At 39.6% G+C, this 26,696-nt stretch overlaps 1 protein-coding gene across 4 annotated transcripts in view; it reads left to right on the top strand.

Moving 5' to 3' along the window:
* ERICH2 (glutamate rich 2) overlaps positions 1 to 24,525 on the top strand; it is a 46,341-nt gene extending 21,816 nt beyond the window's left edge. For 2 of the 4 annotated variants that reach the window (XM_087861327.1, XM_045780031.2), the window contains 3 exons: positions 10,050 to 10,107; positions 16,316 to 16,387; positions 17,039 to 17,237. In XM_087861327.1, coding sequence (XP_087717453.1) covers positions 10,050 to 10,107; positions 16,316 to 16,387; positions 17,039 to 17,160 — 252 coding nt within the window. In that variant the 3' untranslated portion in view covers positions 17,161 to 17,237. Of the gene's footprint in view, positions 1 to 1,996; positions 2,151 to 10,049; positions 10,108 to 16,315; positions 16,388 to 17,038; positions 17,238 to 23,185 lie in introns of those variants that run through there. The other 2 variants (XM_087861319.1, XM_087861323.1) reach the window with 2 other exon arrangements.
* The last annotated feature ends 2,171 nt before the right edge of the window (positions 24,526 to 26,696 follow it).

Raw genomic sequence — 26,696 nt, forward strand, 5'->3', positions numbered from 1 at the left:
AATGCATCCTGTTTTATTTTTTTCAACTTAAAATTAAAAAAATTTGTTTAAATAAATATTTTATTTGAGAGTGAGAGAGTATTGGAAGAGGGGCAGAGAGAGAGAGAGAGAGAGAGAGAATCTCAAGCAGACTCCCTGCTGAGTGTGGAGCCTGACCCAGGGCTCGATTTCATGACCCAGGAGATCATGACCTGAGCTGAAATCAAGAGATGGACCCTTAATTGACTGAGCCACCCCAGCACCCCTCAACTTTTTATTTTGAAAATTTTCACACCTATAGAAAACTTGAACGATTAGACACAAACCAAGAAACAAACTCTTAACTATAGAGAATAAACTGATGGTTACCAGAGGGGAGGCGGGTGGGGGGTTGGGTGAAATAGGTGAGGGGGATTAAGGAGGGCACTTGTGATGAGCAGTTGGTGATGTACAGAGTTGTTGAATCACTATATTATACACCTGAAACTAATATAACACTGTATATTATCTGTACTGGAATTAAAAAAAAAAGAAAGATGGTTAACAACTAAAATCAAAACATGAATTTTCATGGAATCCTGACTGGAAAAAAATGCAGCTACAAAAACATTTTAAAGACAAATTGGGAAGTCTCAATTTAAATGTAATATTTTATTATGGAATTATTGTTAATTTTCTTAGATGTGGTAAGGATATGATGTTACATTGAAGGATATGATGTTACTCTTAGGAGACCCATGCTCGAATATTTCGAGGTGAAGTTTTATGATGTCTGCAACTTACTTTCAAATGTTTGAGAAATATATATGTAGGCTGTATCTACACCTTATCTATCAAGAGAGAGAGATAAAGCAAACATAGCACAATGTTAAGAATCATTGAATCTAGGTAAAATGTACACATGTATTTATTGTTACAATCTTTCAATTTTTGTTTTTTTTATCATGACAAGTGTATTCTCTAATCCATAATATTCCACTGTGTGTGTGCGTGTGTGTGTGTGTGTGTATAGATAGATATCACATCTTCTTTATCCATTTATCTATCAATGAACACTTGGGCTGCATCCATGATTTGGCTATTGTAAATAATGCTGTAGTAAATATAGGGGGGCATGTATCCCTTTGAATTCGTGTTTTTGTGTTTTGAGGGCAAATACCCAGTAGTGAAATTACTGGATGGTAGGGTAGTTCTATTTTTAACTTTCTGAGGAACCTCCATACTGTTTTCCAGTGGTGGCACCAGTTTGCATTCCCACCTTCAGTGTAAGAGGGTTCCTTTCTCTCCATACACTTGCTGTTGCTTGTGTTTTTGTTTTATCATTCCCACAAGTGTGAGGTGATATCTCATTGTAGTTTTGATCTGCAGTTTGCATCATCAGAGGATGATGAGTGATATTGAGCATCTTTTCATGTATCTCTTGGTCATCTGAATGTCTTCTTGGGAAAAATGTCTGTTCATGTCCTGCCCATTTTTAATTGGATTATTTGGGTTCTGGGTGTTGAGTTGTATAAGTTCTTTATAGATTTTGAATGCTAACCCTTTATCAGATTTGTCATTTGCAAATATCTCCTTCCATTCAGTAGGTTACTTTTTAGTTTTGTTGATTGCTTCCTTTGCTGTGCAGAAACTTTTTATTTTAATGTAGTCCCAGTAGTTTATTTTTGCTTTTGTTTCCCTTTCCTCAGGAGACATATCTAGAAAAATGTTGCTATGGCTGATGTCAGAGACATTATTGCCTGTGTTCTCTTCTAGGATTTTTATGCTTTCAGGCCTCATATTTAGGCCTTTAATCCATTTTGAGTTTATTGTTGTGTATGGTGTAAGAAAGTGGTCCAGTTTCATTCTTTTGCATGGATCTGACCAGTTTTCCCAATGCCATTTGTTGAAGAGAATGTCTTTTTCCCATTGGATGTTCTTTCCTGCTTTGTTGAAGATTAGTTGACCATATAATTGTGGGTTTAGTTCCTGGTTTTCTATTCTTTTTTTTTTTTTAAAGATTTTATTTATTTGACAGAGAGAGACAGCCAGCAAGAGAGGGAATACAAGCAGGGGAAGTGGGAGAGGAAGAAGCAGGCTCCCAGCAGAGAAGCCTGATGCGGGGCTCAATCCCATAACGCCAGGATCACGCCCTGAGCTGAAGGCAGACACTCAACGACTGAGCCACCCAGGTGCCCCCCCGGTTTTCTATTCTGTTCTGTTAATTTGTGTGTCTATTTTTGTGCCAGTATCATACTGTTTTGATTTCTATAGCTTCGTAATATAATTTGAAGTCTGGAATTGTGATACCTCCACCTTTGCTTTTCTTTTTCAAGATTGCTTTGGCTATTCGGGGTCTTTTGTGGTTCCATACAACTTTTAGGATTGTTTGTTCTAGTTCTGTGAAAGGTGTTGTCGATATTTTGATAGGGATTGCATTAAATGTGTAGATTGCTTTGGGTAGTATGGACATTTTAACAGTATTTGTTCTTTCAATCCATAAGCATGGAATTTCTTTCCATTTCTGTGTGTTGTCTTCAATTTCTTTCATCAGTGTTTTATAGTTTTCAGAGTACAGGTCTTTCACCTCTTTGGTTAGGTTTATTCCTGGTATCTTATTATTTTTGGTGCAATCATAAATGGGATTGTTTTCTTAATTTCTCTTTCTGCTGCCTCATTTTTAGTGTATAGAAGTGCAACAGATTTCTGCACATTGGTGTTGTATCCTGGGACTTTACTAAATTCATTTATCAGTTCTAGCAGGTTTTTTTTTTTTGGTGGAAGCTTGCAGGTTTTTTATTTATAATATCGTGGCATCTGCAAGTAGTTAAAGTTTTACTTCTTCCTTACTGATTTGGATGCTTTTATTTCTTTTTGTTGTCTGCTTGCTGTGGCTAGGACTTCCAGTACTATGTTGAATAAAAGTGGTGAGAGTGGACATTTTTGTCTTGTTCTTGTCCTTAGGGGAAAAGCTCTCAGTTTTTCCCCATTGAGGATGATGTTTGCCGTGGTTTTTCATATATGGCCTTTATTATGTTGAGGTATGTTCTCTCTAAATCTACTTTGTTGGGGGCTTTTATCATGAGTGGATGTTATACTTTGTCAGATGTTTTTTTCTGCATCTATTAAAATGGTCGTACAGTTTTTATCCTTTCTCTTTTTGTTGTATCTCATTGATTGATTTACAAATATTGAACCACTCTTGCATCCTGGGAATAAATTCCACTTGATAGTGGTGAAAGCTTTTTTAATGTATTGCTGGATTCGGTTTGCTAGTATTTTATTAAGGATTTTTGCGTCTATGTTCATCAGAGACATTGGCCTGTAGTTCTCTTTTTTGTGATGTCTTTATCTGGTTTTGGTATCAGAATAATGCTGGCTTCATAGAGTGAATTTGGAAGTTTTCCTTCTTCTTGTGCTTTTTAGAATAGTTTGAGAAGAACAGTTTTTAACTCTAAATGTTTTGGTACCATTACTGTGAAGCCTCTCGTCCTGGACTTTTGTTTGTTGGGAGTGTTTTGATTACTGATTCTATTTCATTGCTGGTAATCGGTCTGTTCAGATTTTCCATTTCTTCCTGCTTCAATTTTGGTAGGTTATGCATTTCCAGGAATTCATCCATTTCTTCTTGGTTTTCTGATTTGACAACATAAATGTTTCATAACATTCTCTTGTAACACTTTGTATTTCTGTGGTATTGGTTGTTATTTCTCTTCTTTCATTTCTGATTTATTTGAGTCATCTCTCTCTCTCTCTTTTTATGAGTCTGGCTGGAGGTTTATCAATTCTGTTAATCTTTTCAAAGAACCAGCTCCTGGTTTCATTGATCTGTTCTATTGTTTTTCTTTGTTTGTTTGTTTGTTTGTTTGTTTAGTTTCTATATCATTTATTTGTGCTCTAGTCGTTATCATTTCCTTCCTTCTGCTGCTTTTGGGTTTTGTTTGTGTTCTTTTTCTAGCTCCTTCAGGTATAAGGTTAGGTTGTGTATTTGAGATTTTTCTTGCTTCTTGAGGTAGGCCTATATTGCTATAAACTTGCCTCTTAGAACTGCTTCTGCTGCATCCCAAAAGTTTTGGATTGTTTTCATTCTTGTTTGTTGCCATGCACTTTTTGATTTCTTCTTTGATTTCTTGGTTGACTCATTCACTATTTAGTAGCATGTTGTTTAACCTCCATCTGTTTTGGATTTTCCAGATTTTTTCTTATGGTTGATTTCTAGTTTCATAGCATTGTGGTCAGAAAAAAATGCATGGTATGACTTCGATCTTTTTGAATTTGTTAAAGCTTGTTTGGGGCATAATATGTGATCTATTCTGGAGAATGTTCCATGTGTACTTGAAAAGAATGTGTATTCTGCTGTTTCAGGACGGAATGTTCTGAATATATCTAGTAAATCCATCTGGCTCAGTGTGTCTTTCAAAGCCACTGTTTCCTTTTTGATTTTCTGTTTGGATGATCTGTACATTGATGTAAGTGGGGTGTTAAAAGTCCTCTACTATTGGGGCACCTGGGTGGCACAGCAGTTAAGCATCTGCCTTCGGCTCAGGGCGTGATCCCGGCGTTATGGGATCGAGCCCCACATCAGGTTCCTCCGCTATGAGCCTGCTTCTTCCTCTCCCACTCCCCCTGCTTGTGTTCCCTCTCTCGCTGGCTGTCTCTATCTCTGTCGAATAAATAAATAAAATCTTTAAAAATAATAAATAAAGTCCTCTACTATTATTGCATTACTGTTGATTAGTTTCTTTGTTTGTTACTAACTGTTTTATGTATTTGGGTGCTCCATGTTGGGTTCATAAGCATTTTTACAGTTGTTATATCTTCTTCTTGGATTCTTCCCTTTTTTTAAAATTTTTTTTTAAAGATTTTATTTATTTATTTGACACACAGAGAGACAGCCAGTGAGAGAGGGAACACAAGCAGAGGGAGGGGGAGAGGAAGAAGCAGGCTCCCAGCGGAGGAGCCTGATGTGGGGCTCGATCCCAGGACTCCGGGATCACGCCCTGAGCCGAAGGCAAACGCTTAATGACTGAGTCACCCAGGCGCCCCTGTCTCCTTTTTATTATATAGTGTCTTTCTTTGTCTCTTGTTTGTCCGATAAAGTCTAGTTTGTCCTATATTTAAGTATTGCTACCCTGGCTATTTTTTTTGTTTTTTTGACATCCATTTGCATGATAAATTCACTTTCACTCTGCAGGTGTCTTTAGATCTGTAACGAGTCTCTTGTAGGCAGCATATAGATGTTTGTTTGTTTGTTTGTTTGTTTTATCCACACTGTCACCCTATGTCTTTGATTGGAGTGTTCAGTCCATTTACATTCAAAGTAATCATTGATAGATATGTATTTATTGCCATTTTGTTGTTTTATGGTTGTTTTTATAGTTTTTGCTGATCCTGCTCTCTTTAATGGTTTGTTGGCTTTCTTTAACAATATACTTGGGTTCCTTTTTCTTTATTCTCTGCCTGTTAGTGATTTTTTATTTGTGGTAACTATTAGGTTTATGTATAACATCTTCTGGATATAACAGTTTATATTAAGTTGATGGTCACTTAAGTTTGAATCCATTATTTATTCCTCTCCCCACCATGTTTTAGGCATATGGTGTCATATTTTATATCCTTTCATTTTGTGAATCCCTTGACTAATTTTCTACAAAAATACTTAGTTTTACTGCTTCCGTGTTTCCTACTTTTCATACTTTCACTTATGGTCTTTCCTTTCCACTCGAAGAGTCCCCTTTAGGGGTGCCTGGGTGGCACAGCGGTTGGGCGTCTGCCTTCGGCTCAGGGCGTGATCCCGGCGTTATGGGATCGAGCCCCACATCAGGCTCTTCTGCTATGAGCCTGCTTCTTTCTCTCCCACCCCCCCTGCCTGTATTCCCTCTCTCGCTGGCTGTCTCTATCTCTGTCGAATAAATAAATAAACTATTAAAAAAAAAAAGAGTCCCCTTTAATGTTTCTTATAAGGCTGATTTAATGGTCATGAACTCCTTTAGTTTTTCTTTGTCTGAGAAACTCTTTATCTCTCATTCTATTCTGAATGATAGCCTTGCTGGATAAAGTATTCTTGGCAGTAAGTTTTCCTCATTCAGCACTTTGAATATGTCATGCCACGTATTTCTGGCCTATAGAAGTTTCTGCTGAAAAAGCCACTGATAGCCTTAGGGGGTTTCCCTTATCTAACTGTCTTCTGTTCTCTTGCTGCTTAAAAAAAAAAAAAAAAAAAAAAACTTTTTATCACTACTTTTTGCCATTTTGATTACTATGTGTCTTGGTGTGGATCTCTGGGTGATTTTTGTGGGGGGGTCTCTGTGCCTCCGAGGTCTAGATATCTGTCTCCTTCCCCAGATTAGGGGATTTTCAGCTATTATTTCTTCAAATACATTTTCTGCCCCCTTTTCTCTCTCCCCTTCTTCCGGGATCCCTATAATGTGAATGTTATAATGGTTGATGGAGTCCCTGATTTCCCTAAGTCTATTCTTATTTTACATAATTCTTTTTTCTCTCATTTGCTCAACTTGATTACTTTCCATTACTCTGTCTTCTGGTTCATTAATTCGTTCCTCTGCTTAGTCCAGCATGCTTTGTATTCCATCAAGTGTACTTTTAATTTCATTTATTGTGTTCTTTATCTCTGACTGGCTCTTTTTTATCTCTGTGTTAAGGATCTTCCTGATGTCTTCCACTCTTTTCTCAAGTCCAGGGAGTATCTTTATGATCATTACTTTAAATTCTGTATCAGGCATATTACTTATATGTTTCACCGAGGTCTTTTGCTATGATTTTGTCCTGTTCTTTCATTTGTGACATATTCCTCTGTCTCCTCATTTTGTGTAACTCTCTGTGTCTGTTTCTGTGTTAGGAAAGTCAGCTACAGGCCCTTGCTCTTGAAGGTAGTGGGCAGGATGTGCACTTTTAACTCGGTGGCACTGGTCCTCCTCCACAGGGGACGCACAGCCACCACGGATATAGAGCTGGCTGGCTGCTCCGCAAAGCACACGTGGGCAGAGGGTGCTGTTTTAACAAGGTGTACATGTCCTCCATGAGAGGTCAGGAGAGGCAATGTTGGCAAGGTTTTGGGGGGTTTTTTGGGGGAGGGGATCTGCAGCACTGGGACTAAGTCAGGCCTGGCTGCAGGGGGTAGGGTGTGGTATAAGCAAGTTAGGTAGTGAATGCCAGTGCTGTGCTGGTTCCCACAGGTGGTTGTGTGTTTATGATGAGGGGCAGGGGAGGGAAATGGAGGCTGCCAGCTCCTTTGTTTCTGGAGAAGTTCCTCAGCGAACTCTGAGCTCGGTAACTAACTCTCCCTCCCATAAGCCCCAGACACCCTTCAAACTGCTGTTTCCAAGCTGTATCTCTGCAGGCTGTTTGCTGTGCTGTCTCTTTAATGGTAGGGGCTCAGCTTCCTCTTGCGGTCTGGGCTCTCCAGAGCCAAGCCTGCTGATTTTTAAAGTTCTAGGCTTTTTAAGTCCCAATGGTTGTAAGCACTCACAGAATTCAGCCCCTCTCATTTTCAAAGCCAAATGCCATGAGGATTCTTCTTCCCCTTGTAGCCTCCCCCATGTGATAATCTGTTTCTCACCCCTCTTCATGCCCATGGCTCCCTCCCTCCAGTGTTCAAATCCATGGAGTTTAAGTTCCCACTGAGTCCTTGCCTTCCCTGTCTTCTTCGATGTGGCCTCTTCTCTACACCCAGTTGTGGAGTTTATTTGGCCAGTCTTTGGGTCACTATCTGTGTTGTTTGCAGTGATGAATGTTATCTAGTTGGATCCATGGGATAAAGTGAGTTTAGAGTCCTCCTACTCTGCCATCTTTCCTGAAAGTCCCAACTCTCTATTTTGAATGTCACAAATAATTTAAAACCAATTTTTTTAAACCTGTCTTCTCACTTAACTTTAGCTTGACTGTGAAGTTTAAAGCAATTCTCATGAAAGTCTTTAGCCAAATATCCATTGCATGAATTTCTTAATTTCACTGCATTTTGAACTGTTGAAATATGTATATTTTTGTTAACACAACAACAACAACAAAATAGGTCATTACAAAGGACACTTTGAAATTGATTCCATGTTCCTTGTCATTTCCTGAGGCTAGTACTATTAATATAATGTTTTGTTAAATTGACTAGATCTTAGTTGATATTGAGAAATTCTTGTTAGTTTTGTTAGGTGTAATACCCAGAGTGTCATGGGTTTTTAATTTAAAGTGAAATGAGATGATATCTGTAAAAGGCTTTAAAATAATCTAGGCAAAATAATAATAATAATAATAATAATAATAATAATAATAATGTTTATTATTATTATAGAGTGAGGCAGAGTGAGGAAAAAGTGTGTGGTGATATTGATAAAATCAGAAAGTGAGAATTGGGGCCGTGTACTTCTTTTACTATTTTTTCTACTTCTGTGTATATTTAAATTTTCCATAAAGATTTAAAAACATACACAATAGCTGTATATTGTACTGGTCACATTCTCTGACTATGATCAATTAAACTACACACTGAAAACAAAAATAACTTCAATAACAAAGTGAAACTATGTAAAAGTAAAAGATAGTCTTCTAGATCACACTTGAATTAAAAATCAAAATCAAAATTAAACACACAAACTATTTAGAAAATGGTGATAACTGCAACACTAAATATTAAGAACTTTTGAAAAGAGCTCAAAGTTTCAAATGCTTTGATGATGACGATGGTGATTAAAGGAGGAATGACAACAAATGAACTAAATATTAATGCCAGAGCCTAGAAGAAGAACAAAATAAACATAATGTAAATAGGAAAAAGAAATAAGCAAAATTCAAAGTAAAAACCAAATTAATGTATCTGTTTAAGAGCAGGATATTTGAAAAAAGAATGACATAGATAAACCACAAGATATCATAATTAAAATGGAAGGAAACCACAATTAGTAAAAATCTAAGACAGATCTTAACCTTAGACAAAAAGAGATTTTAAAAATACAAGAGAATTCTGTTTAATGAGTTTAATGTAGCATTTATTAATATGACAATAAGTGGGGGTTGTGGTGAAAGTACCGGCTTGTAGAAAAATCTTCAGGAGAATTCTGTTTACATTAGAAAAATTTAAATAATCTAATATTCATGGAAGAAACCCAGAAAACTGGTAGAGAACTTCTTAAAATGTTGCCTAGGTATGTCTCACATGTTTGGAAATGTGTGGGAAGTGTCTCTTCTAAAATACTCCATGCCCCTGTCTCTTGCCCAGTAAGCCTAGTGTACCTGCCTGTGTTTAGAATATATCTCACACAAGCAACAGCAGTCATCCCAGTGTAGGGTTATTCTTTAATGGAAGCAGTCTAAATAAGTTAGACTAGATTAGTAAACTGCAGCCTAAGTAAAAAATATAGGAATTTTTAATTTTATGGTGAGATAATTATCATGGTATGTGGTTTATTTTTTAAAAGTTACTGAATAATCCTAGTTTTTGTAAATATGATATGTGTTCACTGATGAAAAAATACCAAAACTATACACATGAAGATGCTAAAAATAAACATCTCTGGATGGTAGAAATATAAATGCTTTTTAATTGGGGACAGAATGTGTTTATTTAGCTTTTAAATTTCCTACATACAAAAATAGGTACTACTTCGTAACAATAAAAATAGTAAAACAAAAACTGGATGGTACAAGAGCTGAAAAATATTAAATATACATCATTGTAATTCTACTTTTTATTTCTTTTTCTTTTTTTTACTAAATATTGTCATGTATTCATCGATGAAGCTTACAAATAAAAGTTGTATCTGAACCAAAGCGATATTAATTAACGTCTTTACTATCTCTGCCAGTTGAATCAACCTATGTATTCCCACCTTGATTCAGAGAATTGTTAAGTAGTACGTATATAGTATGGCTGCAGCAACATGGAGGTATCGTATTTGTTCTCTGTTGCCTTGCCATGGGAAGTCCTTAAATATTCTTAATTGATTGATTATAGACACTCCTGGAAAGACATGTAAATGTTAAAAGTTCATCATTAATGGAGTATTTTTTAGGGAGTTTATGATTGACATTTAAATTCTCTCTGAAAGTACTTATCTGAAGAATTTCTTATTGTTTTCCAGTTCCTGAGAGCAGAAATGGGACAAGACTACCATTTGGCAAAAAAATTATGTCAGATGAGTAAGTACAAAATACTTTTCTGTTTTCTAATTTTTCCTTTGTTTCTAAATGCATTCCATAATATGTAAGATGGTCTGGTTATTATACCCTAGTGAGTTCCCTGATAGTGTCTCAGTGATTCTTTATTAATAAGTTAAGTTGATTGGTAGAATGACTTTTGGACTTCTAGGATAACTTTGAGTGGGATAAACTAACAAAAGCTAATTATCACTGGAAAATAAGTCAACATCTTTACCTTCATGATAACGGGTTAGTAACTTTATGCCTTTAATTTCAAAGAAGTGTCAGGTAGGGCAGCAGACCTTACTTAACATGCATGTATTCCACAAATATTTGAGTGTGGACTGTGCCAGGCACTGTGTTAGGCACTGGAAATACAGCAGTCAATAAGACAGATAATCCCACGTTCATATATAGTATCCAGCAGGCACTATATATAAATAACAAATTCGTATATAATTAGCGTGTCCTAAATGATAGGTGCTATGGAGAAAAATAAATAAATAAAGTAGGGAAGAAGGAATAGAAAGTACCAGAAAGAGGCAAAGCAGTTTTCAATAGGATGGTCCAGGGAGGCAGGACATACAGCAAATGTGCCGAGACGTGAGTGTGCCTGAGGGGGAACAGCAAGGAAGGAACGTAACCAGAGTAGAATACGCAAGGGGAAATGTGACAGGAGATGAGGCCAGAGAGGTTATGGTTTGGGGGTTCTGTAGATTGCATAGGACCTTTTCACAATTTAAGGACTTTGGCTTTTTCTCTGAGCAAGGTGGGAAATCATTGAGCACTTTTGAGTAAAGGAATGATAATATTATCACTAGTAACTAGTGTTAGACCTAAGTCTTACAGTAAAAGTCCTCGAGTGAAAACATGTATAGGGATTGTGAGGACCTACCCTCACTTGCCTCACACAGACTCTCCACTATGGGAACAGTACTTCTTAAATCATTGGCTAATTTTTAAAAGGGGTTTCTTGAATGCTTTAACACTGCTTATTTTTTTATCCAAAATAATTTGCCTTGTGTAATCCTTTCAAGTACTTTGACATTTAGAGACATCAAATAAAATATTTTGATTAAAACTATTTTTGGGTGGTACACAAACATAGGATTTCTGATCAGAAGGAATCCTTCAAGAGAACCATGTCCAGTTGTCTATGTTTATAAATAACGAAGCAGAAGCAGGGAGAGGATACGCAGCCTGCTCCGTGCTCTTCAGGGAGCTAGCGGCACAGCCAGAACTGGAACTCAAGCTGCCGCCTCCCACAGCACGTTTCTTCTCCGAGGACTGGTGTAGAAGGGAGTGAGTCAGTAGCTTTCACTCTCAGTTCTCCGAGTCTCTTGTGGAGCCTAATGATGGGGAAATTTATATATTTCCATATCCGTGCATCATTTTAGAAAGCCTCTGGCTGAAGCTTACAAAATATATGCCCTGATATCACCACATCTATTGGTCAGTTTGGGTTGTTAGCCTTGTAGGATGCTATATAAACAGTAGGTGCTCAATAAAATGCTTATTGACCTGACTCGAACCAGTGAACACACATTGAGTGCCAGGGCAGTGGGGATGAAAAAGTTCAAGCTCATCTATCCTAATGGGGTTATGTCCCTGTAAAATATCCCTCCCTCCCTCCCTCCTTCCCTCCCTCCCTGCCTCCCTCCCTCCAGCCGTCAAGCACCAGCTCCGTACCAGACATGCTGGCAGCTGGAGAGAAGGCAGGAATCATAGCACACATGCTCTGAACCATTTTGGGGTTGACATTAACTATGTTTTGGTTTGGTTTTTACCCTTACTGGCTCATCCAGGAATACTAGTCATTCTTTTCTGTCAGTGTCAGATAGTGGTGCCTCAAACTAAGGATTAGACTACAGGAAAGGAGGTCCGGAGAGCCCCAAGACAGGCCCCATGATCCAGGGAGCCCGTTGGGAAAGAACAGGGCTCCCAAGAAGAAGAGAGGCCCAGAGATGGGAGTGGGGGCTGGGTGCATGCAAAATAAGATTGGCTACCCCTGAGGCAGATTCCAGCCATGGTATGAAATTAGGGAGATCCAGCATTAGCAGTGTCAAACAAGTTTAAGAAAGAACAGAGAGTTGGAGACGCTCTGTCTCAGGGAGGAGAAAGTGCTAGTTTGATGCTAATGGGAAGCACTTTGCTGAGAACTCTGAATTCCTCTCTATATTCAGAACAACAGACAAATGATTTTTTTCATCTAGGATGGACCCCAAAATATTTTATATGTAAGTGCTTACAGTATATTGTTTTGTCTTTTTTTCCTATCTTCTAGCTCTTCTGCAGAACACTTTCCCTTTTCTCTCTCTCTCTCTGTGTATCTATGTATATATTCAGATTATTTACATATTCATGTATTTATATATGTATGTATTAAGCACCTACTAATAATGAGAGTATTCTTGAATACTTTAATTCTTAAAACAATTCTGTGAGGCAGATATTATGAACCCCACCTTACAAATGAGGAACCTAATTCTTAGCAAGGAGTACTAATTCACCAAGGTCACACAACTACTAAGAGGCAGAGTTAAGATTAGATCCTAGGTCTGGCTTGAAAGCCTCTGATATCCTACTATATTTCCATTTCCTCATTTGATTAATAAACTTTTATTTCTGGTCAAGGAGGCAGGGACTTGGAAAGGGGGTACTTTTATGGGTCAATCAAGCTTAAAATGGCTCCTGTGGTCAACTAATTACTTTCTTTGTATCTAAGGCAATTAATTTATATAATGTATCCTTATCCCTTCTGAAATGTTTTATAAACTCATCTTCTTTTTTTTTTAAAGATTTTTAAAAATTTTTAAATTTATTTGAAGAGGTAGAGATAGCCAGCGAGAGAGGGAACACAAGCAGGGGGAGTGGGAGAGGAAGAAGCAGGCTCATAGCGGAGGAGCCTGATGTGGGACTCGATCCCATAACGCTGGGACCACGCCCTGAGCCGAAGGCAGATGCTTAACGACTGCGCCACCCAGGAGCCCCAATATAAACTCATTTTCTGAATAAAGCTGCTGATTGCTAGTATGTTTCCTTGCTGTCCAATCACAGTAAAGTCATTTATATCTCCACTGGGCTTCAGGGCTTCCCGCCTGGCGTTCACGTGCCTGTGGCTTCTTTTCTGTTTGTCCTGACTTAAAAAAAAATTGTATTGGGTTCCCCCAAGAAATTTTATTTGTCAGTGAAGGCTTGAATTTTATCTGTCTTCCACACACGATTTTTATATGTGAGTAATATTTCCTCAGCCGTTTTCCTGCTATGTCGTGCAGAACTGATACCTCAGCTCTCTGCCGCTTCTTGCCAGGCACTGGAGGCATCCTGGAAAAGTGGTTTTTAAATTAGACTGAAAGTCAGGAGTCCCAAGCACTTTTCTTAGTTCAGCTCATGACTGACCGTGAGATTTTATGTCAGTCAATCTTTCTGTTTATTAGCCTCTTTACCTTTAAGAAGGGAACCTGCAACTCACTCTCCGCAGGGCACATCAGTGCTGCTCACAGGCAGCCCAACATTTTACGCAAAAAACCCATTTAGGCCTGGAAGACCTACTTCATCAATTATCATTGTAGGTATTTAAAAATAATGGCCTGAGAAACAAAATGTTTCTCATCACTTTGGTCTAACACAAATATAGATAGATGTATCTTCAGGAAGGATAGTTATAATGAAGTTTCCTTCCTTCCTTCCTTCCTTCCTTCCTTCCTTCCTTCCTTCCTTCCTTCTTTCTTTTTTTTTTAAAAAAAAAAAGTTATTTATTTATTTGTCAGAGAGAGAGAGTGCATAAGCAGGGGGAGTGGCAGGCAGAGGGAGAAGAAGCAGGCTCCCCGCTGGGTGAGGAGCCTGATGTGGGACTCGATCCCAAGACCCTGGGATCATGACCTAGCTGAAGGCAGACGTTTAACCAACAGAGCCACCCAGGCATCCCATCTTTCTGTTTTTGAGTAAAATAAATCAGTTTTTCCCATTAACCTAGAATGTAATTTTATCTAGGCATAAAAGGACTGCTTTCTACTCTTCACTTATTCCATTTTTTTTTTAAAGATTTTATTTATTTATTTGACAGAGAGAGCAAGCCAGCGAGAGAACACAAGCAGGGCGAGTGGGAGAGGAAGAAGCAGGCCTCCAGCGGAGGAACCTGATGTGGGGCTCGATCCCAGGACCCTGGGATCACGCCCTGAGCCGAAGGCGGACGCTTAACGACTGAGCCACCCAGGCGCCCCACTTATTCCATTTTTTAATGTTTTGAGGGCCCCAGCTCTGTGTCAGGCACTCTCCTAGGCATGCAGCAGTGAACAAGACCAATGTTCTGTCTACCCTAGAATAGCCTCCAGTCTGAGGGACTTAGAACCCTATGGGCAGCAGAATCCCCCAGCTCCTGCCCCAGCTCTTTAGCCAGAAGGAAACATCCACTGAATGTTTAGGAAGGAGCCAAGTCTTTCTCTAGGTCCAAAACCATTTCTGGAAACCTCACTGTGCACCAAGGACTGGACTAAGTACTTTATTTACATTATCTCATTGATTAATCAAAACAGCCTAATGTGGCCAGTAGTGTTATTACAGATAAGGAAACTGAGATACAGAGATAGTAAATATTTTGCCCAAGGAGACCCAACTAGACAGTGGCAGAACCAGGAATCACATCTGACAGTCTTTCTTCATGGCCCATACTGGGATCTGCTTATGGGCTCAGGTTGGGAACAACTCCCAGGACACTAACTGAATGTGCTAGAGGCTTTTCTTACCCTTTTACAAACCCTATTAGCCTCTGAAAGAGTAAGGAGAATTTTTTATTCATCACCTAGAATATATATTTCTGGGGTAAGCTTCAAAGCAGATACCTGTCCCTCACTTTGAAAATTGACGTTTGCCAATGGTTTTTGTTAAACCATAAGAGTTGCTGATTCCAGGGGTGCCTGGGTGGCTCAGTCGTTAAGCGTCTGCCTTCAGCTACGATCATGGAGTATGGAATCAGCTACCCTTCTTTTTTTCTAAGATTTTATTTATTTGACAGAGACAGACACAGTGAGAGAGGGAACACAAGCAGGGGGAGTGGGAGAGGAAGAGACAGGCTCCCAGCGGAGCAGGGAGCCTGATGCAGGGCTCGATCCCAGAACCCTGGGATCATGCCCTGAGCCGAAGGCAGACGCTTAATGACTGAGCCACCCAGGCGTCCCCCAACATGGAATTTTCTTAACTATATTGAAGATTTCTTATTAAGCGTCCCATCAAAAAGGATTCCATGGGAGTAATACATTGGGGAAACCAAATTCTCCACTCTGTAAGATTCATAATAGTTATGAGCATATTAATGGTTCTGTAAAATCTTACAGTTTCTCTTACTGTAAACTTTCCCTGATTAACCTCATTTGACCTAGTTTCCCAAATATGTATTAACATCTTAAGAACCTAGTATCTCAAGGGGCAAGTTGGAGAAACTGATCTAAAAAGAGGGTCGGAAAAAGATTTAGATTGCTAATGATAAGCATATTTTAGTTCAACTTAAATTGAATTAAAAGATACTTTTATTAGAAACCTTTAAAGGTGTCTGAATTAACCTATAGGATCCTTAAAAGCAGCTTCTGAGCAGGTGCAGTCATGCTAACCCAATCAATGGTGAATTGTTATGTGGGTAGATTAGGAAAGAGAGACACTGGATTGGTGTGTCAGGAGTATAGCCATATGGGATGATAAGCACCGGAGCCTAGTTGAACCACCCACAATTATTTGTCTTACTCTCAGACAGGTGAACGGCACACTTGGTGTTTCAGTGCCCCCTGGGGGCCATCAAGATATTACATGGGAGTCACAACATTAAATGGATAAAGCAGAATTACGAATACTACCCAAGGCGCACTGTCTTCTCGTTAGTGAAGCCTCCACATTTTGCAGGATATGTCCCTTGTTTGGTTATAGTCAAAAAACGCTTTGGCTACAAGGCCTTGAGGAAAGCCTCATAGTGATGGAGATTGCATTCTTTAGATGGGAGGTAGAAAATATAATGAGAATTATTTCTCTTACAATGCACCTACGATAAGTAGAGCATTTTCTCTATTTGCACTTAGGTATTCCTATGGAATAATTGTTGATATTTCTTGCTTTGTGCATTTTCACTTACTCTGATTGACAGCTCCAGTCTCATTCTGAGGAGCCTGTTTGCTAAAACACTTTGAAAATTAATAACGAACATTCTGTTGTCTATTTTCAGTTCTAATCTATGAACCAGAAAATCCTGAGGCCAAGGAGTTTTTCTCACTTATTGAAGAAATGTTGCTGATGGGTAAATTTAAAAATTGAAATTCCTTCTTTCTCAAAGAACTATGAGCAGTCACTATTTAAAAACCCATTATCCCAAGGGATTGGTGAAGTGCATCCTCAGGAAGTGGTTAAGCAAAGGCCAACTGGGTGTCTTTGGATGGTTTAATGAACCTTTGTGAGTGGTCCTTTGTGGGTGGTCAAGGTGATTCCCTTTTCTCCGGGGGGTTGTGGGGTGGAACTGCCCAAGTGAAGCAGGCTCCCTGGACGCCAGGCCTCAGGCACTGACAGAGTCTTCACAGGGAACAGAACATGCTAACTGCCACACAGGTTAGCGGCACTGTCCTGCAATTCCAAGGAAAACCACTACCCTCTAAATTACCCTACATCTCACACCTACTGTGTTTAAGAATTATGGTGACAATAGTAAAAAAATATTTGTATAGACCTATGTTTTAAATTTACTCTAAATCCATAAACATCTTTATACCAGTAAGAACATATTCTTCTTTGTACTACTACTTTGACCATATATACAGTCAGCAAAGTTCGGCTCAGTCCTCATGTTCCAAAGATAGGTATTTCTTAGATAAGGGAGAAGCAAGGAGAATTAGGATTTTTCAAAGAGTAGAGATATCAAGAACATTTTAAGCAATTCTCTTCCTTTCTGTGGCAGAGAAATCTCAAAATCTTGAGGAAGATGATGAAGATAGTGAAGAAGACAGTAGTGGTGAGAGTGAAGGAGAAAGCAGTGAGGAGCTGAGTGAAGAAAGCTCTGATGACTGTGAAGATGGGTGATGGAAGTTGCTGCTGTGGTTCAGTCTTCATGTATTTTCATTACTGTATACCATGGAAATATAAAGGACAAAGCTGCATTTTAATCTGATTGTTCTTTATTTGTCACACAGTTCTTATAGTTTACCCATATTGGTGTGAGCTCCTTCTTAATATTTAGGTCTTACGTCTATGTGAATTACTCAGAGAGGAAATTAATAATTGAAAAAACTTACATAGCACTAACCGTGTGTCAGGTACTGTTCTGCACACAATAGTTTACTTAATCCAAAAAACCCTTGAGGTTCGGCTTAAAACAACACAAATTTATTATCTTACAGTTCTGGAGGTCAGAAATCCAAAATGAGGTGCTCCTGGGTGGCTCAGTTGTTAAGCGTCTGCCTTCGGCTCAGGGCGTGATCCCAGGGTTCTGGGATCGAGCCCCGCATCAGGCTCCCAGCGGAGCCTCTCCCACTCCCCCTGCTTGTGTTCCCTCTCTCGCTGGCTGTCTCTCTCTCTGTCAAATAAATAAATAAAATCTTAAAAAAAAAAATCCAAATGAGCCTCATTCAGCCAAAATCAGGGTGTCAGCACGGCTGCATTCTTCCTGGAGGCTCTAGGAGAAAATCTCTTTCCTTGCTTTTTCCAACTTCTAGAGCTTATGCACAGTCCTTGGCTCATGGCCCCTTCCTGCATCTTCAAAACCAGCAACATCTGGCTGAGACCTTTTCACATGGCCATCTCTCTAATTCTCTCTCCCCTGTGTTGTGATTTTTGTTAAATTAACATTTGTTAAGGAGAGCCCTTGTGTGTCAGATGGTAAGTGATGCTTCCACAAAGACCACAAGGGAAAGTGAAATAGAGAAGTTTATTACAGGTCCTGGGGCAGGTACATGGAATGCATTAGAGGGGCCACATAGGGAGGTCAAGGCACAGACAGAAAGTGGACAGCAAGACCTGGGGCATGCCTTCATCAGGGCCATGAGTGGGGTGCTTTTGGGGCTCCCAGGCTAAGGCTGGATTGGCCAATTCAAACCAGAAAGATCAGGGTTTTGGTAAGCTCAGTGGGGGTCTTATCTAAGGGGTGCACAGGGGAAGCAGTTGGGAGGCAGGAGAGACTGTTTATCACAAGGGGCATTGGGGAAGGTATATCGGTTTACACTTGTGATTCTGCAGGCTATTATCTAGTACATGGGTGGTCATCTCATGCGCTTGAGAGAGAGGCTAGTGTGCTTAGCCAAAATAGATGCAAAGGCAGCAATAATACAGAATAGTTTAGCTAAACTCTCAACACCCTGCCTCCTCCTTCCACTTTTAAAGATTTATTTGGGGGTACCTGGGTGGCTCAGTCGGTTAATCATCTACCTTCAGCTCAGGTCATTGTCTCAGGGTCCTGGGATCGAGCCCCGCATCTGGCTCCATGCTCAGTGGGGAGTCTGCTTGTCCCTTTCCCTCTGCCCCTCCCCCCTGCTTGTGCTCTCTCTGTCTCTCAATAAATTAAATCTTAAAAAAAAAAAAGATTTATGGGGGAGGGGCAGAGGGAGAGAAGCAGACTCACTGTTAAGTGGGGAGCCAGACTAGGGGCTCAGTCTCATGACCTTGAGATCATAACCTGAGATGAAATCAAGAGTCAGATGCTCAGCCGACTGAGCCACTCAGGCGCCCCATCTTCCATTTTTAAAGACACTTATAATTCCATTGGGCACATCTGAATAATCCAGGATAATCTATAATCTTCCCTATTTTAGAGTCCGCTGATTAGCAACTTGAATTCAATCTGTAATCTTAAGTGCCCTTTGCCATGTAACCTCACATACTTATGGGTCCTGGGGATTAGGACATACACATTTTTGAGAGTGGGGGGACATTATTCTGCCTACCATAGGAAGTATTCGGTAAGTATTCATTTTTTGCAATTCATGGTATGGAGCTTGGAGGAAACACTTTGGTTGGAAATAGATGCCTTAATTAGGAGTCATCAGTTTAGACTCAATTAGATAACACGTAATAGAAGTATCTCTGATTAGAGATAGTAATCAAAGATAAGGAAGTGATGTCTCACAGAGAAAGTATAGTCTAAATAGAAGAGGACTGAAAATAAAATTATCTTAAATGATAAACAACATTTAAGTGGTAGTCCAAGAAAGAGAAGTGCACAAAAGAGACAGAAGAACAACCAGCAGGAATTCAAGAATATAGTGCGTGCTATTGGTCACCCACTCAGCATCTGTCCCTCCCTGCATTATTGCTAACAGAGCCCTGATTCTGGGGGTGCCTGGTGGCACAGCGGTTAAGCGTCTGCCTTCGGCTCAGGGCGTGATCCCAGCGTTATGGGATCGAGCCCCACATCAGGCTCCTCCACTATGAGCCTGCTTCTTCCTCTCCCACTCCCCCTGCTTGTGTTCCCTCTCTCGCTGGCTGTCTCTATCTCTGTCGAATAAATAAATAAAATCTTTAAAAAAAAAAAAAAGAGCCCTGATTCTGTTAGAATATTCACTCCACACACAAATAGCCATGGGATTCAGGGAAGATACCCTCAGGCAATCGGTACATGGCATTTCTTTGGTGATTGTTACTGTTCCAAAGGGGGACATGTGACCTAGAGTGGCCCAGACAGATCAAGGACTTCATTTCATGATTGGGAAGAGAGATTCCTCCACCCCTCTGGTTAAGAACCAGAAGCATGCTGCCCGACTTACTGCTGGCAGTCATTTTCTGATGATGAAGGGACCGAATCCTAGGATGAAGCTGATGCTGTTGATGGCAGAGCAAAAAGAACCTAGATTTCTGGTGATGTTCAGCCACGCAACGAACTGCTCTGGAAGGCAGCCCTCTGTTTGTGCTTACTGTTGTGTGAGATAGCTTTCTTACTATTTAAACTGGTTTGGATTGAGGTGTTGTGTTGTTTTCTGCCAAAAACCATCCCAACTGATGATGAGTACCACCACAGAAATGCAGGAGAGCTTCTAGGTCCAGAAAGATCTGCTTGGCCAAACGTTGTAAAGAGGACAAGTAAGATAAAAACTAAAAAGGGTGTGGGATAGCAACAGAGAGGTGGTTGGTGACATCAGGGAGAGCAGTGTCAGTCAAGTGGGGTGGAGGAGAGCCATGTTTCAGTGAGTTTGAGTGCGCTGGAGTTGAGGAAAAGGAAAGCAAGGAGTTCGATTATAAAGAAAAAGATGAAGTATTGTTGGAAGACATAAGGGAAAAGGAATATAATCTTTTTAAATGTTTAAGATGAGCAGGTTTAGGAGGAAGGATGATGATTATATGTACTGATTATTATGCATTAGGTACTGTACTAAGTATTCCGTATGTTAATGTTTTTCATCTTTGTAACACCTGTACGGGGTGGGCATTATTATCTCCCATTTACATTTGATGTAACTGAGGCCTAGAGAAATTGAGAGTAACTTTCTAAAGATCGCATACCTGGGAATTAGCAGATTCCAATCTAGGTCTTTTTTTGGTGTGTGTGTGGTGGCTTCATAACTATTTGACCATCTGCTCATTTCTTATCCATCCTGACTGACTAGGTTTTTGAAAGTGGTGATAGGTACATAAGTATCTAATGTGTATAGAGTTTATTTGGCAAATCTTCATCTTCGTTCCATTTTCTGGATGACTGCACATAGACACAGTATATTCCTTTATAGGGCATTCCCTATTTTCTTTGGCCCAGACAGCTTTGTTGAGCCTGGTGTCGATGAGCACATCTGGAGTTCCCATCGCTTTCATGGCAAATTTCCAGATCTCTATGAGTGCCTGAAGAGCATACCTCTTAAAGCCTATTCCATGGACGATGTGCTTGTGAATGTTGGTGGTGTGTTCTCTGGTCTGGTCACCAGCTCACTGGTGATGGAGTGGCCCTTTTCACTGCTCTTCCAGGTTATTTTAATCTAATGCCACCCTCCCTTCACCCCTGTGCTTTCCTCCCTAAAAGGTCAGTAGATAGAAACATTGAAAAAAGGGAGATGATCTGTGAAGTAAAGCCTATCTAATACCTCAGAAAATGCATGTAACATAACCTTAGTTTGTGGTGGTTGGTTCTGTTTGGACGACTGCCGCAGCGGTCCACGCGTGGAATCAGAGATGCCTCTCCTTCGTTCTCCAGTATTGGTCCTTATACAGCCTTCAGTTAGCCTACAGTTCTTTATATGTTAAACAAGGTGACAACCTGCGTTCCCTTTCATTGAAATGTGGTTTTTCCCTTTAACTGTACCCTGGTCGACCTGTAAGATACATGTAATTTTGGTGTTTGTCTAAAATACTGACAAGAGTGAACGCTTGAACATATCTCATAGTGTCAGATGTGAAGGAAAGCCTAGACCTATTGGAAATGTTTTGGGTTTCTGGGCAAGTATCCTATATCATGAGGTACTGAGAGTTCGCAAGAGGCAGGTAGGATGAGGCTGCCAAGGCCAGACTAAGGAGGGAAAGGTCTCTCTGATGGACTTACCTAATAAACTCCCCAGCTGTCATGGGATATGAGTTATAATGGGGCATGGGGAGTGAGCAGAACTTGGAGAGACTTGTGAAGTGAAGCACTGGGAGGTAAGATTGGCTTGCATTGCCTTGTTCAAAATGTACTCTTTGAAGCAGGAGATAGCCTATAGCAGACATTGTGATTGGTTTCTCCTATATCCATTCCAACCTAGGAGTTAAGTCCAAGCTAATCATGGTGCTCCCATCCTCCTTGCTATTAGATTTTTAAGATTTTGAGGTATCATTGACATATAAAAATTTTATTTGGGGGGGACCTGCATGATTCAGTTCGTTAAGCATCTGCCTTCAGCTCAGGTCACGATCCCAGGGTCCTGGGATCGGGCCTCACATCAGGCTCCCTGCTCAGCAGTGAGTCTGCTTCTCCCTCTCCCTCTGTAATCTTTCTCACTCTCACTCTCTCTCAAATAAATTTTTTAAAAAATTGAAAAACATATACTTGATGTTTTAAAAAATTGTTTTTACATATATTTAAGGTGTGCAACTTCATGATTTGATATACCTTGCAAAATGATCACCACAATCAAGCTTATTTACATATCCATCGTCTCTACATAATCACCAATGTGTGTGTGTGTTGTGTAGAACTTACGATCTATCATCTTAGCAAGTTTCAAGTATACAATAAGTATTGTTAACTATTTTCACTGTACTGTACATTAGATCTCCAGAACTTATTCATCTTGCATAATTGAAACTTTGTACCCTTTGACCAACATCTCTTTGCTTACTAGTTATTACTAGACATGGACAGAATTCAGCCAATCTTAGGTAATAAAATAAGAGCAGGACTTAGGTATGGACAAGAAAGTGTGTAGCCCCATGGCTACTGGCAGCCATCTTAGAGCCATGAAGAGGCTTTCTGCTAAAGCCAGTGGAGCAGAGAGAACAAAGAACCTGGTCCTTGATTATATTTTTAACTAACTCAGTTGACTAACTCTGGTTTAATACCTGCCCTCTCTCTGAATATCCTATATAAGACAATATATTTTCTTAGCACGTAAGCCTATTTGTTTCAGATTTTCTATTAATTACAGTCAAGAGAGTTCTACCCAATGTCCATGCCACAGCATAGCAAGCATGATGACCAATAACATCTTCTTAAGACTGTAAGGCAAACTGGGCTCTTAAGGTTACCCTCAGGATCATGACCACTCAAAGCCAAGGAAGGGGAATTGGTGGATCGTTGTGTCAGTTCACAGCATGTGTAAAATAGAAATACAGGTGTACCTCATTTTACTGTGCTTTGCTTTATTGCATTTTGCAGATACTGTATTTTTTACAAATTGTAGGTTTGTGGCAACCCTGCATTGAACAAGTCTCTTGGTGCCATTTTGGTAATTCTCACAATATTTAATACTTTTTCATTATTATTATATTTGTTGTAGTGATGTGTTATGGTGATCTGTGTGTGATTCAGTGTCACGATTGTAATTATTTTGGGATGCCATGAACTATGCCATATAATACAGCAAGCTTAATGGATAAATGTGTGTGTTCTGACTGCTCTACTGACCTACCCTTCTCTCTCTCTCCTTGTCCTCAGGCCCCCCTATTCCCTGAGACACAATAATGTTGAAACTAAACCAATTAACAAGACTACAATGGCCTCTAAGTGTTCAAGTGAAAAGAAGAGTCACATATCTCTCACTTTAAATCAAAAGCTAGAAATGATTAAGCTTACTGAAGAAGACATGTGGAAAGCTGAGATGGGCTGAAAGCTAAGCCTCTTGCACCAGTTAGGCCAAGTTGTGAATACAAAGGAAAAGTTCTTAAGGAAATTGAAGGTGCTACTCCAGTGAACATACAAACGTTAAGAAAGAGCAATAGCCTTACTGCTGATATGGAGAAGGTTTTAGTTGTATGGCTAGAAGATCAAACCAGGCACCACATTCCCTGAAGCCAAAGCCTAATCCAGAGCAAGGCCCTAACTCTCCAATTCTCTGAAGGCTGAGAAAGGTGAGGAGGCTTCAGAAGAAAAGTTGGAAGCTAGCAGAGTTGGTTCCTGAGGTTTAAGGAACGAAGCCAGCTCCATAGCATAGAAGTGCGAAAGGAAGCAGCATGTGCTGATGTGGAAGCCACAGCAGGTCAACCGGAAGATCTGGCTCAGATAATAAATGAGGATGGCTACCCTAAACAATAGATTTTCAGTGTAGACAAAACAGCCTTCTCTAGGAAGAAGATGCCAACTAGGACTTCCGTAGCCAGAGAAAAGTCAATGCCTGGCTTCAAAGCTTCAAAGAATGGGCTGACTCCCTTGTCGGGGTCTAACGAAGCTGGCGGCTTGAAGTTGAAGCCAATGCTCATTTGCCATTCTGAAAACCTAAGGGCCCTTAGTTGGCGAGGATGCGGAGAAAGGGGAACCCTTTTACACTGTTGGTGGGAATGCAAACTGATGTGGCCATTCTGGAAAACAGTATGGAGTTGCCTCAGAAAGTTAAAAATAGAACTACCCTATGACCCAGCAATTATACTATTACTATACTACATAGGATACAAAACAATAATTCAAAGGGATCCATGCACACCTATGTTTATAGCAGCATTATCAACAATAGTCAAATTATGGAAAGAATCCAAGTGTCCATCGACTGATGAGTGGATAAAGAAGATGTACACACACACACACACAGAGAGAGAGAGAGAGAGAGAGAGAGAGGAATATTACTCAGCCATCAAAAGGAATGAAATTTTGCCATTTGCAATGATGTGGATGGAGCTAGGGAGTATTATGCTAAGCAAAATAAGTCAGAGAAAGACAAACACCATATGATTTCACTCATATGTGGAACTTAAGAAACAAAACAAATGAACATACGGTGGAAATAAAGAGGAAAACCAAGAACAGACTCTTAATGATAGAGAACAAACTGATGGTTATCAAAAGGGAGGTAGGTGGGGGGGAATGGGTCAAATAGGTGATGGGGATTAAGGCGTGCACTTGTGATGTATGTAAATGTTGAATCACTAAATTCTATACCTAAACTAATATTACACTGTATGTTAATGAACAGGTATTTAAATAAAAACTTGGGGAAAAAATAAGAGACTTTAAGAATCATACTAAGTCTACTCTGCCTATGATCTAGAAACGGAACAACAAAGCTGGAATGACAGCACAGTTGTTTACAATATGGTGTACTGAATATTTTAAGCCTATTGTTGAGACCTGCTCAGAAAAAATCCTTTCAAAATATTACTGCTCATTAAAAATTCACCTGGTTACCCAAGAGCTCTGATGGAGATATATAATGAGATTAATGTTGTTTTCATGCCTAGTAACACCCATTTTGCAGCCCAAGGATCAAAGAGGAACTTTAACTTTTTGTATAAGAAATACATTTTGTAGGGGTGCCTGGGTGGCTCAGTCGTTAAGCGTCAGCCTTCGGCCCAGGGCATGATCCCGGCATTCTGGGATCGAGCCCCACATCAGGCTCCTCTGCTGGGAGCCTGCTTCTTCCTCTTCTACTGCCCCTGCTTGTGTTCCCTCTCTCACTGGCTGTCTCTCTCTGTCAAATAAATAAATAAAATCTTAAAAAAGAAAAAAACATTTTGTAGACCATAGTTGCCATTGATAGTGATTCCTCTGATGGATCTGGGCAAAGTAAATTGAAAACCTGGAAAGGATTCACCATTGTAGATGTCATTAAGAACATGAGTGATTCATGAGAAGAAATAAAAATATCAACAGGAGTTTGAAAGAAGTTGATTCCAACCCTCATGGATGACTTTGAGAGCTTCAAGACTCAGTGGAGGAAGTAATTGCAGATGTGGTGGAAATAGCAAGAGGACTAGAAGGGAAGCCTGAAAATGTGACTGTATTGCTGCAATTTCATGATAAAACTTGAACAGATGAGGAGTTGCCTTTTTTTTTTTTTTTTAAGATTATTTATGTATTTGAGAGAAAGAGACTGAGAGCACAAGCAGGGAGAAGGGCCAGAGGAAAAGGGAGACACAGATTCCCCACTGACCAGGAAGCCTGACATGGGGCTTGATCCCAGGACCCTGAGATCATGACCTGAGCTGAAGGCAGGTGCTTAACTGACTGAGCCACCCAAGTGCCCCTGAGGAGTTGCTACTTATTGATGAGCAGTGAGAGTGGTCTCTTGAGATGGTTTCTACTCCTGGTGAAGATGATGTGAAGATTGTTGAAATGACAAACGAGGATTTAGAATATTACATAAACTTAGTTGATGAAGCAGTGGCAGGACTTGATAGATTGACTCCAGTTTTGAAAGAAGTTCTGCTTTGGGTAAAATGCTATTGAACAGCATTGCATGCTACGAAGAAGTTGTTCATGAAAGGAAGAGTCAGTCAATGTGGCAAACTTCATTATTGTTTTATTTTAAGAAATTGCCACAGTCACTTTAACCTTCACCAACCACAACCCTGATTAGTTAGCAGCCATCAACATCTAGGCAGGAACCTCCAGCAGCAAGCTCAGATGATGGTTAGTGTTTTCTAACAAAGTATTTTTAAGTATGTACATTAGATTTTTTTAGACACAATGCTAACACTTAGTAGACTACAGTAGAATGTAAACATAACTTTTATATTTACTGGGAAGCCAAAAAATTCATTTGACTTGCTTTATTGTGATATTTGCTATATTTCAGTGGTCTGAAACTGAATCCTCAATATCTCCAAGGTATGCCTGCATGAAACTGGTTTGAATGGTTATCCCTGGGTTGTGCAACTGAGGAGGGGAGGTAAGTAAGAAGAGTTTATTTTTTAATTTATACTTTTTATTTATCCTCTTTTTTTTTTGTCATGGACATGTATCACTTTTTTATTGTGGTAAAATATTCATAACATACACAATCATTTTTAAGTTGAATAGCATTTAGTATTTTCATATTGCTGTGATAATATCACCACTATCCAACTCAAGAACTTCATTTTCTCAGACTGAAACACTATACCCAGTAAACAATAACTTCTATTCCCCCTCACTCCAGCCCCAGGCAACCACTGTTCTATTGTCTATTGGTATGATTTTGACCATTCTAGGTACCACATGTAAGTGGAATCTTACAGTATTTATCATTTTTGTGACT

This window comes from Ursus americanus, chromosome 1 (assembly GCF_024610735.1).
Source record: "Ursus americanus isolate L20-20 chromosome 1, mUrsAme1.1.p, whole genome shotgun sequence".
Classification (NCBI taxonomy): domain Eukaryota; kingdom Metazoa; phylum Chordata; class Mammalia; order Carnivora; family Ursidae; genus Ursus; species Ursus americanus.